General features: G+C 40.8%; 2 protein-coding genes across 4 annotated transcripts; one reads left to right on the forward strand and one right to left on the reverse strand.

Annotated features, from left to right (window-relative positions):
* Nucleotides 1–105: 105 nt before the first annotated feature.
* On the forward strand, nucleotides 106–9,423 carry LOC113144254 (protein phosphatase Slingshot homolog 3). Of its 3 annotated transcripts, none has more exons than XM_026330152.1 (17): nucleotides 106–241; nucleotides 1,522–1,653; nucleotides 3,088–3,125; nucleotides 3,229–3,412; nucleotides 4,723–4,838; nucleotides 4,969–5,037; nucleotides 5,904–5,969; nucleotides 6,128–6,310; nucleotides 6,911–7,004; nucleotides 7,146–7,274; nucleotides 7,516–7,562; nucleotides 7,725–7,871; nucleotides 8,066–8,266; nucleotides 8,360–8,576; nucleotides 8,672–8,770; nucleotides 8,889–8,984; nucleotides 9,127–9,423. In XM_026330152.1, exons 2-17 carry the CDS (start codon nucleotides 1,606–1,608, stop codon nucleotides 9,262–9,264), a joined length of 1,872 nt encoding a protein of 623 aa, XP_026185937.1. In that variant the 5' UTR covers nucleotides 106–241; nucleotides 1,522–1,605; the 3' UTR covers nucleotides 9,265–9,423. The 3 variants fall into 3 exon arrangements, with proteins under 3 accessions (XP_026185937.1, XP_026185936.1, XP_026185938.1); XM_026330151.1 differs by having other exon boundaries at nucleotides 112–241; nucleotides 1,493–1,653; XM_026330153.2 differs by lacking the exons at nucleotides 106–241; nucleotides 1,522–1,653; nucleotides 3,088–3,125; nucleotides 3,229–3,412 and adding an exon at nucleotides 3,423–4,123.
* Nucleotides 9,424–10,882: 1,459 nt separating this feature from the next.
* On the reverse strand, nucleotides 10,883–13,120 carry mrpl18 (mitochondrial ribosomal protein L18). The gene is made up of 4 exons (XM_026330154.1): nucleotides 12,868–13,120; nucleotides 12,554–12,722; nucleotides 11,295–11,529; nucleotides 10,883–11,171 (listed from the first exon to the last, which is right to left on the reverse strand). The coding sequence occupies exons 1-4, from the start codon at nucleotides 12,950–12,952 to the stop codon at nucleotides 11,094–11,096; spliced, it is 567 nt and encodes a 188-aa protein (XP_026185939.1). The 5' UTR covers nucleotides 12,953–13,120; the 3' UTR covers nucleotides 10,883–11,093.
* Between the last annotated feature and the right edge of the window lie 35 nt (nucleotides 13,121–13,155).

Here is a 13,155-nt window from a genome sequence, read left to right on the forward strand (position 1 = left end):
GGTGTATGCTTGTTCTGAACTGTCCAAGTCAACGTCGACGTACCGCAACGCTAGTTTGCGTATGACGTCACTGTCTGCTCCCGAGTCCCTCCTCTCGTGCTGCTCCGCAGACTCACCAGCTGTGCTGACACGGTGAAGTCCTCACCCTCGAAAGCAACAGAGGGCGGAATAAGGACTTGTCGCTACTTGAGGAACAGACAAGCTGGCACCGAATCAGGAAATTAAACCCAGCGTGGAAAAGGTAAGAAACGCGTCTTCTTTGGTGGATTTTTTGTTATCGGTTCATTCATGCAGCAGCTAACGTTACCGTCAGTTAGCTCGGGCTGGCTGTTAAACGTAGCTTGTTTGCGGTTTGTTGCAATTACGATAGCGAGTCCGTTTTTAGCTCGTCACTCAACGACTGCTTTATTAACGACTGCTCACCGCTGAACTCTTCAGTTATATAACAAACCAGTGTGTTATGTGGTAGTAATACATATTTGCTGTCAGCATGCAGGCGTTATAACACTGTTCAGCTCATGCCTCGAGAAAGTCTGCTGGGGTCTGTGCGCCTCTGAAAGCTATTTCTCTCGTTTTGCCTCAGTTTTAACTGCTGCGCATAATAACCTGAGACATAGTGTATCCTTCAATGCAGGGCTGCATTTTATCAGCAGTCATCCAACTAGCTTAGCAAAATTAGATGCAAAATGATCAGTATTTCATTTTATTTAAATTATAAAAAATATTAATATACATTGTTATTTACGTGTTTATGTGTACGTGCATATGTACAGTACATACATACAGGCTACATGATTTTAAGTGCCTATAAAACTGTGAGATTTATTCTTTGGCAGTGTTCATCATTTTATACCCTGGTATGGAAATCTATCATGAGACAGTCATTCTCATAAATTTACATACCCCTGGCACAGTTTGTGAAATACTGGCTATTTCTAAAAGAGATCAATAAGCACACAGAATGTTGTTCTCTATGAAGGAAGTGGTCAGATATTATCTTTAGTAATTGCAGTTGTCATTATGATTTGTTCAGTTATATATTCTAAAATATGGTAAATATTTCTCAGGTTTTTGCCAGGAGTATGTACATTTATGAATACAACAATATTTTCTTCAAACTCAGTTGAGAAAGCAGGCTTAAATTTAAAGAAAGAGACAAGAGTGAGTGTGATAGGTTAATGACAAATCAAAGTATTTGATTGCAGACATACTAAAATCCTGTGAATGCATGCAGACTCCAAAATCCTCAGTTGTCAGTTGTCATTAAGCAATCTTGTCCCCATTCAACCAGAAGTATGACAACAGCTCTGGCATGTTGTGTATATATATATTTATCCTCATATTGCCCAACCCTACCACAAGTGGATGAAACAGCTATGAAACTATTATGAAAAACCAGCTAAACGGCATCATCAGAGTCTTTCTTTGGGAATCTGATACAAAGCCTATTTATTCGAGGTAATCCAACCCAAATATCCATGTGTAATTTCAGATAAATAGAAGCGTTCGTCTCACCCACAGCACGCTTCTGGCTGACGAACCTGCAGAACCTGTCTGAGCCTGCCAGCAACAGCAGGTTTACTGAAGACAGACCTGTACTGTACAATGGCTTTGTTGACCCTGCATAGGATCCCATCCATCTCCACCGCTCCAGTGAGTTCAGATGTCACGATGCTTTGTAGTACACAAACAAATTGGGCAGTTTGCATTATGTTTTCAGATATGAAGTTGTTTATAGAGTGATTTAGAGGTGCATGAGCTTGACCTTCTGGATATGCTGCAACCTCTGAGTTTTGCATGAGGGGCGGTTGTCACTGAATGCTTTCTTTTGTGGATATCATCTGCTGTTTGGCTGAATGATAATGAGACTACTTTGTTTAATTGGAATTATAGAGTCATCAAAGTGTTTTGGCTCCCATTCACATAATTACAACAATGTCAGAGAGTGATTGAATCGCCTTCTGTCTGAATCTTCATTGTCGCTGTAGCTGTTCAGTGTGTACATATCAACACTGTATCATCAGTCTTTGACTTTGACTGTGCTCACTCTGTCATTCTTTCACAAAGATGCTTTAGATTGCCATCAGAGGCCTGGCTTTTCTTCTGGGGTCTGTCACTGCCAACTAATCCATAAATGACCGGACTGTGGGTCCAGGTCTAAGTCTCATTTTTTGCATATTTTGTCACAGAATCTAATCACTCTACTATCTTAACTTGTGTTTTCTTCTGTTTTTTTTTTTCAAATCCTCATTGTTTCTCTCCTGGCTCCTGCCCTCTTTGCTTCTTTAATTTCTTTTTTTTCCCCTCTTGACTCTGTCTGGACTTGTCAGTTGCGTAACAGGTAACTTTACTGTCTCAAGTTTCTTTCTTCCATAAACCCTCGTTACTACTGCTTCTCTCTCGTTTCTTTCCCCCCTGCATCTTTTGAATTGCATTTATCCTTTAATTCTTTTCATTTTCTTCTAGAATTACTCTGCCAGTCTCTCTGTTTTTCTGTTCCCTCCTTACTGTCCTCTCCTCTCTGCTCACTTATCATTCTTTGTGTCTGTCTCCTCACTTCACTCTTTCACGGCACCTTATCTGTGTTGAGCCACATGCCATCCAAGGAATTACTGTGCTGAACTTGTTTTTGGCCAATTCTGTCACCACTTGCAGCAGGAAAAAATATCACATAGACACTGCCTCCAGTGCTCCCAGAATGCTGCTTACACTATTTCATCACATAAATGTTCATCAAGTTAGAAATGGGCCCTGTAAGCAGCATTAGAAACAATGTGGAACATTTTCTCATATTAATTAGTGAATTACAACTCCAGCATTGGCTTACAACCTTTTTTTTTTTTTTTTTTTTTTTGTTGGATGTGCATGCATCAGTTCTTTTTCACATTGCAAACAGCCTACCCAACTGGCTTATAGTCTGCTTCAATTTATAAAAAGGATAAAATTATAAAAAGCCGAAGAAACATTTATTGAGATAGCTTAACGTGGATTTGTTCACAAAAACTAGATCACCCACAAACACATAGAGACTCAATATTTTTCACATTTTAGCCCTAATGAGACTTTCTTGTTGTTTATTTTTGTAAGGATGAAAGCCTGCAAAGAAGAGGGAGATTTCAGAAAAGGTAGACTGTCTTCGAATCTTCATTTTAAGTAGACTTCTGACAAAATGCAAATTAACAGCTTGATAACTGGAGAGTTAAACAAACTTATATCTGCCATCTCTAGGGAGAGCTTTGCCCTCGTGAAGGGGGTAGTCCTTCTGCTAGAAGAGGGCGAGGACCTAGGCCTTCATGAGACCCCTCACACTGTGACTTCCCCTGTAAGGCAAGGCGGTAGAGCATCAGACACACAGCACAGACAGCTTCAGGCAATGATTGAACTACTAAGACCAGAAGATACCATCAAATTGGTGAGGCATCATGTGGCTATGCATGTTTCAAATGAGTTCAGTCAAATTTCATACAGAAGGTTTATGACCTGGTTACCAAACCGTTCTACATATGTCAAAATCATATTGCAGGTAAACATCATACCATGAATATACTGAGAAAAGTTTTCTCCTATTGCATTGGTTTTTAAATCTATATAAACTCACAGTCTCCAGGCATTATATGTACTGTTTGACATAAACAAAAGCTAAACAAAAAGATGACTTACTGTATTGTACATGGAAATGACTCCAATGTATTTCATCCAGTGAGGTTTACAGAGTTTGGGAGAATTCAGGTAGGAAGAGCAGAAATTCTAAATGTGCTGGATCTGAGCATTCCTAACTAAAATCCCATTTAAGAGCAGTTTGACAAATTAAGTCATTTACTTCCATATTAGAATGAAAATATTAAGTTCCGTTGAGGATTATACGTGTAATTTGTACAACAGTTTACCTGTGAATAAGATGACACATGATTCGATGCAGGAATAAGTGGGTATAGATGGATGGATGATTTGATGCATCAGTGTAGCCAACCTAAATGAAAAACATTTCACACACATTACACCTAATCGGTTGAATTGCAATTGATAATGGTTTCAATTATTATGTGATTACTTATGCATCAGTTGGTGGACCGTGTGCTGTTGGTGGACACAGCAGGTAGACAGTCATATTCAAGTTGTTAAGGTCAGTATGACTGCAGGATATCAAGGTTTAATGTAAACATTAAAGCCAAATACTACATCAACTGACTATACAGTTAGCATTGCACGTTTTAGCCTATTTACTATATAAATATGTATTACTGACACTTTCCAAAGGATGTCACAGATTTTGAGATTGCCCAGTAGAGTTTGCGAAATGCTGTAGTCTTGTTTTCATAAGATTCGGGAAAACATTGTTTTGAAAGTAATCTGTTCTTTGGTTGTACTGTGTATGATGGATTACACAAAACTAATTGAAACTAGAGGTTGTCAGTCAACCTAAAACAGACTCTTTGCTTTAGAAAATGGTAATATGTCTGCATGATTCAGAGTTAATGGGCTAAAACATCTCAAAACAACCCAGGCATGGTCTGTTAAGTGGACCAGAGCCAGTATGTCAGTTTCTCTGCACACTCAGAATTGACTTCCTTGATTTGGTATTTGCAGGTGGGGCCAATATACCAGGATATTACACAGGTTTATTGAGTTTAATGAACAACTTCAGAGGACAATTTAACATGTTTGGCTTGACTAGTTTTGTCCTCCAGTCTGACTGTTTTCTGTCTCTGCACTGTCACGTAGGCAGTGCAATTGGAGTCTGCCAGCCCAGTCAGAGTAAGGTATCTGATTGTTGTCTCCACCCTCGTCAGCAAACAAGAGAGCATCCTGCTGGGCATGGATTTCCCCAACTCCGACAGGTGTGTGTTACTGATACACTGGTGTACTGTGTCACAGAGAGTGCATAAGATAACAGTTTCTGCTTTTGCTTTAATGCTTTAACCTTCATTCCTTGTCTTGTGTGTTCATGTCTTTCTTGCCTCTTTGCAGTGATCACTGCACCATTGGCCTGGTTCTGCCAATATGGAGTGACACACAGGTGTACCTGGATGGAGATGGGTAAGAAACAATTTTTAAAAAAAGAAAAAAAGCAACTAAAGATGAAATTAAAAGTGTAAAAACACAAGCTAGTTTGTGAGACTACAGCGCAGATGGAGCAGCCTGATGTCTGGGATTCTAGCCCAGAGATAATGTGAATGAGTAATGCCTCTATTTATGGAGTTGGATCATTCTCCACAAATTACAACGGCTCCAATCACTCATTCAGAACATTACACAAGTATTCTGAAAGTAAAGCATGTCTGTCTTCTTGCTGTGTCAGTAATTAAAATCCAGTGATAGTTTAGCTGCTTCTATGTTCTTGCAAATATACTAACTGGTTTCAGTTTAGTGATTCAGAACCCCAAATATCCAGTCCTGCTCAGTGGTTTAGTGTAATTTTTAGTAAACTGGGATTGTTCTCAAACAGCTATATTGAAAACAAATGACTGGCAATGGTTTTTGGTGTGTAGCCACTCTCGTGTTTGTTATAAACGTGTAAACCTTTGATGCTCAAGACGAGACTGTAGAAAAGGGCACTGTGAAACTGAGAGTTAGCAGGTCTAAAAAGAGTCGAGATCAGACTGCGTGCTGTCTCTGCTGTGTTTTAACTAATCTGCTGTTGCATGATGGGTGTCATATGAGACACTTTGACTGGGTGCCATGTAACAGCCCCGTCGGACTGGATGACACCTCTGACTGTGCTAATTTCTCACTGTCTTCACATTTGCAGTGCCCACTTGCTTCACAAGAACCATCACCAGTTTACAATGAATAATTGAATAACTTCATTATGAGTCTACTTTGTAGCCCTGTAGTGCTTCTGAACATCACTTCCTTCCTGATTTAGTTCTCAGAGTTCTTATTAATGTCCTTTTTCTTCACAGTGGTTTTAGCGTAACCTCAGCTGAAAATTCCAGAATTTTTAAGCCTGTTTCCATGCAGACCATGTGGTAAGTAAATCAACAGATATTAGTGTTAAAACATTAGTTTCTGTGCTACAACACTGACCACTTCACCCCTCATCTCTGTAGCTACTGCCTATGATTTTTACTTTCCTCAGCTTTTCTTACTGACATTATCTTCTCCCCTCCCCCCGCCCTGCTGTAAGGTCAGTGCTGCAGGTGTTGCACAGATGCTGTGAGCGTGCGGTTAAGGCGGCAGTGATTCCAGGCTCCGGCCTGGAGTGGGCACAGCACTACCTTACGCATATAGAGTCTGACCGCATCTGCCTCAATGAGTGGGAGGCCATGAATGATCTGGAGTCAGTCCGCAAGGACAGTAAAGGACAGAGGTGAGCTACTGTGCTGTTTAGCCTAAATGTCATGTCAGTGTTTCTTGATGTTTTATCTGAGGTAGCTGTGTGTGGTCTTCTGCTGCCAGTGGTGGAATGAATTTAGATCCTTCTCTTCGGTAGAAGTAGCAATGCAAAAGTGTTAAAACATTGCACTACAAGTAAAAGGCCAGCAGTTGAAGCTTACAGAGGTAAAAGTACTGTCTTAAAGTATCAAATGTAAAAGAAGTCGTACAGGAAAAGGGCATAATTTGAGTGTTAGTTATATATTAAAATTTAAATGTTGATTAAAATGAATCTATCTGCTTCACATTCCGTTTAATAGCTACATCTGTTACCATGCAGCACGTTTTTAGATAATTAATATGTAAAATCTTAATCTGTTAGTATAATGTTACCTTTGTAAATATAGCAGAGTGTAAAGTAGCATCTACTGGAAATTAAAAATTCAAGTTCAAAACAGTTTTGAAGTTTTGCAGTAGAGTATATACAGTAGTGAGTTACATTGCTGCTATACAGCATATGGAAGTTGTGATACCCTCGTTGCTTGTGCACAAATGTCAGCTTGTACTAAAGTTTGAACTTTCTGTGTTCGGGAAGTTCGGCAGACAGAACCTCCAATGAGAGGCTGATCAAAGAGCACCTGAGGGACATTATGATGACTGAAGACTTGGACAACCTCACTTCTAAAATGGTAAGATGTGAGCAGATGAAAAGGGGAAGTATTCTTTAATGAATACATAACTACTAAAACAAAATTAAGGCAGACAATAGATCAAACCAAGAAAGAAATGTATGCAAGTCTATCATTTGATCTTTCTTTCCTCTGCTGTAGGTGCACTCTACCCTGGAGACCAGGATAGGCTTTGACATGAGGCCCTACAAGGAGTACATTGACAATGAGATTCTGGTCACCATGGCGCAGATGGACAAACCCTCTAAAATATTTGACTACCTGTACCTGGTGAGTGATTGCTGGGCTTCAGAGACACTTAATAAGCTCCATTATAGAACCATGTTGAGAAGGCTTTCTTTCACTTTGGCCAATAATGTGATGAAAAGTGAGCTTTCACCAGGATGTAGTCATGTGACTATAACTTCCCCTTTGTGGGAGAGCTGTGTTCTCAGTGATAGGGAAGACAGCTGTAGAGGCACTTTCCGCCCTCTGCGCCATCAGCTAAAGCTCTTTTTTTATCTGCTTTCAGGGCTCTGAATGGAACGCAGCTAACGCTGAGGAGCTGCAGAAAAACAAGTCAGTGTTTTCACCCATTAAACACTTTCTATAGCTGTGTCTTCTTCTTCACTTCTCCAAGTTTCTGTTGTCTCATGACCCGGCAGCAATGAATTCTGTATTGTGTCTTGCTTAGTCACCACTGTGACTCTTTTTTTTTTTTTTTATGTATGTTTTTTTCAGTGTGGGCTACATTCTGAATGTGACGAGAGAGATTGACAACTTTTTCCCAGAGTCTTTCACTTACATGAACATCAGAGTGTATGATGTAGAGGCCACTGACCTGCTCTCCCACTGGCCAGACACATTCAACTTCATCAACACTGCAAGGTAGTCCTAAAAGATCCTAAAAGCCGACCTTTTGAAAAGGGAAATTAGCACACCTGATCAGCCAGTTGCCTGTTAACTACCAAGTCTTTTACAATATATTGCATTATAAGGTAGTAACTGACTCAGCAGGTGCACCAAGGCCCTAATGTCCCTAAAGCACTGAGTGAGCTTCCCTTTATCTGTGTGCATTGCAGGAAGAGTGGACAGGCGGTGTTGGTGCACTGTAAGATGGGCGTTTCTCGCTCAGCGTCTACGGTGATCGCCTACGCCATGAAACAACAGCATTGGTCACTGGATGTAGCGCTGACCTACGTCAGGGAGCGCCGGCCTATCGTGAAGCCCAACGAGGGCTTCATGAAGCAGCTCCAAACCTACAGCGGCATCCTCAGTGCAAGGTCAGGCTGTAAAATATCAGTTTTTCATATGATTTGGTGATAGTTTATGGGGCTCATGTGAGGACCATGCTGTCTCTTTGTTTATCATTCAAGTCAGCAGCGTCACAGCGCATTATGGAGACGAAAGTCAAGAGACCAAAGACAAAAGTCAGAACGTAAAGAGGAGGGACAGGAGGAAGAAGAGTCCAAAAAGGAAGAGGACATTGATGGGCTTGATGATGACACTGACTCAGATGACAAAGATTTTGAGAGTCCATATGAAAAAGATTTTAGGAGCTCAGATGAATATTTCTCAGGGGAATACACAGAGGTAATTAGTTAGTACAATATCTTAATAGCACTTTCATTTCTGCTGATTTTTATTATCGTCATGACTTTCATCTTTTAATCTTCTAAAACACTCAGGTGTTTGAACCTGCCCCCACGTTTGATACGAGCCAGGAACCCGAGCAGACAGAGCCATCAGGCGTTAATCCTGTTATAACAATAAACCCACCGAACAAGGTGAGGAGACTGACACAAAGGAGCACACACGCACTGCGTTTGAAGTGGTTTATCACCATGTCTCTTTCTTTGGTGCAGATCTCACTCCCTCACTTTTTCATGTTGTTTTCATCTCCAGGTTGCTCCGAGTGTTAATCGCAGTGGCAGGATGAACCTGTTCTCCTTCATGCAGTCCATCAGTGAACTAGACGATGATGTGAAAGGATGTGAACAGGTGAATGAAGCCAGCTGCAGATTAACTTCCTACCACTCAACTAACGCGTTAATCTACTAATTGTTGCAGTTCTTGTGCCAAAGTTCTTTTCTAGTTTGTGAAATATTTAACTTTTTATTTTTGTTTCTTTTTTTCCTCAAAGCTGCCTGACAGTTCTAGGCGGTCTCCAAGGCAGCAGAGGAGAAGCCAAGGCCGGCCAGGTCTGATTCACCAGAGAGCATGTGTGGATGTTTCCCCTGAACCACGCAGTTTGCCAGACACCGGTCAAAGCAAAGCCTAAAGAGATCAAAGACGTGGATGAGTGGGGAGTTACGGGAGAGAGAGGGGTCTTCAGAAAGTATTCAGGCCCCTTCACGTTTGAGCAGTGTTATCCATTACAAAAAAAAAAAAAAAAAAGGAAATCTGCAACACAATTAAGTAAGAAAAAATTGAAGGGGTGTGCATACTTTCTGAAGCCACTGTATCAAGGAGGCAAAGATAAGAGAAGCATGTTGGGGGAGAAGAAGTCCCTAAGAGACAACACATGAAGACAATTGCTCTGGTAACATGCCAAGGTTTTTTTACACTGATATGCTCTGGCTAAGCTTTATATTTAGGATTATTTACTTGTTGAAAGTTTTAATTTATGTTGTGCAGGTCTTTGTTAATATATCTACAGTTATTCTAATGGTTCGCTCTTAATAGGATCTTGGTGCAGTATTGCTATAAAAGCCAGAATATCTAATAGCTGAAGTTGTTGTATTATTGTGGTTTATACATTTGTGTTTTTAGAAGGTCTACCATGAACGCATGTATTGTCTCACCCTCGATGTAGCACTCTGTCTCTCCCGAGCTCTCTTGTTCCCTTTTCCCCGTCTTCTGCTGTCCTATCACCAATCCAGAGGTGAAGTCTATGCAATTACTGTTTTCTCTTACTTGTATCTGTAAAAATGAGGCTGTATGCTGCCAATCCAAGGTAGACAGTTTTAAATGTTTTTCATATTCTGTTTCATCCTAAGTCTTCTTCACAAGACAATTCTTGCACGTGAGAAGATGTTTCTGTATGTAAGTTGTACATTATGGACCAAGTTAGGGCCAGTTTTATGGCACACACCTATTTGCCAAACAATCTGTTCTAGTATGCCAATGAATAGATATGTAATTGAAAATCTTTATCATGGCAGTATTCTAAGAACCAATGCCACCCATTTTTTTAAAATTCATTCTATTTAAAGTGCAGCGCTGTATGAGTGCCTTCAATCTGAGAATGACGTACAATTCGGTGATTGTGTTTTTAATATTTTTACTAAGAGGTGGTGGCTGCATATTATATGTAATTGTACTGTTTCTCACTTGGTTGGCAGTGTAAATGTGACCTCTAAAGGTTCTGCATGTATGCCTAATGCACATATACAGTATAGGTATTGACACACAATTGCTGATGAAGTGAGTGCATGTTATGTGTTTTTATACCAGCCTGAGAGCAAATTGTTCAGGGTGTTCTGGCATATTTATAAGGAATGAGGTTAATTACTCAGTATACTATTTTCTGATTTATTATCGCTGGCTGCTGATGTGAAATACTCTTATTCCATGCTGGTATTACTTTTTATTCAGTGAACCCAAGGTAAAGCTTATTTGATTTAAAATGCATGCTCACTGTTAAAGAAAATGTGCACTTTATAAGCCCAACACACACTGTTCCCACTGCCTGAGCCAGTGCCACGCTGTACAATGATCAAAAATGATCACTTAACCCTTTTGAAAATCTTATCCATGTCTTTGTGCCTCGTTGTGTCAATCTCTAAGATCTGCACCACATTCTTGTTTACAACAAGCATTATGAGTGATAAATAAATGATTATCCACAGACAAGCCACTTTGTTCCTTGATTAAATAAGACACCAGAGGAACAATGCTTACGTTAAGAAACATTTTATCCACCAGAGATAGAGCACGGTAACAAGCAACCTTAATTTGAACTGCTTACTTTCTCTTTTTATACACTAATTCACTGTAATGCTGATCATGTTAACATCAGTACAGTTAAAGTTCACAACAGGGCAGATACAGTGAGTGTACCAAAGGATATTTTTACAAAACAGCGGCTGTGAGAGATGACGTCTAAATTCAGGTCCCGACATATTTCCTTCTGGGTTCACTTAGGATGATTCCTCCTTCTTTAATTGCTGCCCTGAAACACTGAACCTGTCAAAGTGAAGTCATCAAGAGAGAAGCCTGAGCAGGTGGTGACATAAAGCAAGAAAAAAAAAAAGTAAAAAGTATGTAAAAATCATATCTCTAACACCAATTCATGCTGAATTTACTCACAGCATCAGAACGGTATGTCCAGGGAATTGCCCTGTACACCATCCTGGTGATGCCAGCCTGCTGGCAGCGGGCTGCCAGGACTTCTCCCACAGCCTGACACGCTGCCACGCTGTTTGTAGAAGCTAGCTCCTTCTTTACTGCCCACTCCTTGGTTGAACAGGAAAGCACTGGGACAAGGGAGCTGCTGGAAAACACTTGTGCCGTCACATGGTTCTGGGTGCGAGAAAACACCAACCTGGAAAGACGATATAAACACAGTAAAACAGGAGAAACATACACAGAATATTTCAAAACATGATCCATATACTGTTTAATGTGTGATCCAATGTCATGGACTATGCTGGAGAAGACCCATCACATGGGACTGGCTGTGGCTCAGGAGATAGCAGCTTTTCTTCTAACCAAAGGGTTTGTGGTTCAAATCCCAGCTTCTCTAGTCCACATGTCAAGATGTGTATGAATGGGAAATATTTTACATGTAAAGCTGAAATACATCAGTTAATTTAGTTCATTTTAAGTAGAATTTACCTGGAATCATTCATTTATACAACAATATGCTGAAACATCATTTCACCACCACACAATACTACCAAAAGTTCATACACAATAAATAATTATGGTCCAATCCTATATAAATCCCACTGAGATCACACAGAGGTAAGGGATGTGTGCATCCACACCCAGTTAGAGGTAAACAGTACCACACACTGACAGAGCTAGACGTAGACATAGACGTGACGTGACTGAAAAAGCCATAAAAAGCCTCCAGTTAATCCAAAATGCTGCAGCCAGAGTCCTGACGGGAACTAGTAAGAGATCATATTTATCCTATTTTAGCTTCTCTTCACTGGCTCCCTGTAAAGTCAAGAGTAGAATTTAAAATCCTCCTCACATTCACGATCCAGCTCCTTCATCCCTTAAAGACCTCATAGTACCATACCATCCCAATAGAGCACTTCGCTCTCAGAGTGCAGGTCTACCTGTAGTTCCCAGAGCTTTTACTTGTCAAGCTCCTCTCCTGTGGAACCAGCTCCCAGTCTGGGTTCAGGAGACAGACACTCTGTACTTTTAAGGCTGGACTTAAAACCTCCCTTTGTGGCAAAGCTTAGAGTTATGGCAAGCTCAGCTGACCCTGAACTGCCTGAGGACTCTGCTCTCCTCCCAATGACAGTCCTGCTAATGTCACGTCCACTGGAAACTGAAACACTTGACTCTACATTGTGAAAGCTTGTGACATTTTAGCGTAAATCCGCACCAACCTGTGGTAGAACTGCCGGTGGGGCCAGGTCGTCTTCCAGCCCCGGTCCTTCACAGCCAGAGCCATCTGCTCCAGGTTCCGGGGGTTTCTGTTCACAAAGGTCGGGCTCACGGCTTCGTTTTCATCCGCGCTGGGCTCCGGTTGTGAGGCCGCCTGACTCAGACCCCGAACTGGGTCGGTTTGATAAAACACAGACGGCCAGGTCAGTCCATGTCAGAGTTAGCTTAGCGTTACTTAAATATCATCAATGACAACAGCGTTCACAGAAATAACTTTATTCATTTGTTAAATAACAAATAACTTTATTCATCTTACCTGTCTGTTCCTGAGCCACCATGACACTACACCGCTGAATTTGACCCAGCTGTCGGATCCTGCGACTTAACCCTCTTAAAGCCATCTCCTCATAAATCACAACGAGGCTCCAGTAAGTAGACTATCAGCTGGAAGGCGTAATGTCCTTAAAAATATGAAAACATACTTCTTTTCTCTTTTTAGAATGAATTTACCGACATGTGAAGCTCCAGCTTTGACTTTCGGTCAACATCCGGTTCACTTGGTGTTCTTTCATAAGCAGCGCTGACAGACACAAAAGCTGAGACT

The sequence above is a fragment of the Mastacembelus armatus genome, chromosome 10, assembly GCF_900324485.2.
Source record: "Mastacembelus armatus chromosome 10, fMasArm1.2, whole genome shotgun sequence".
Classification (NCBI taxonomy): Eukaryota; Metazoa; Chordata; class Actinopteri; order Synbranchiformes; family Mastacembelidae; genus Mastacembelus; species Mastacembelus armatus.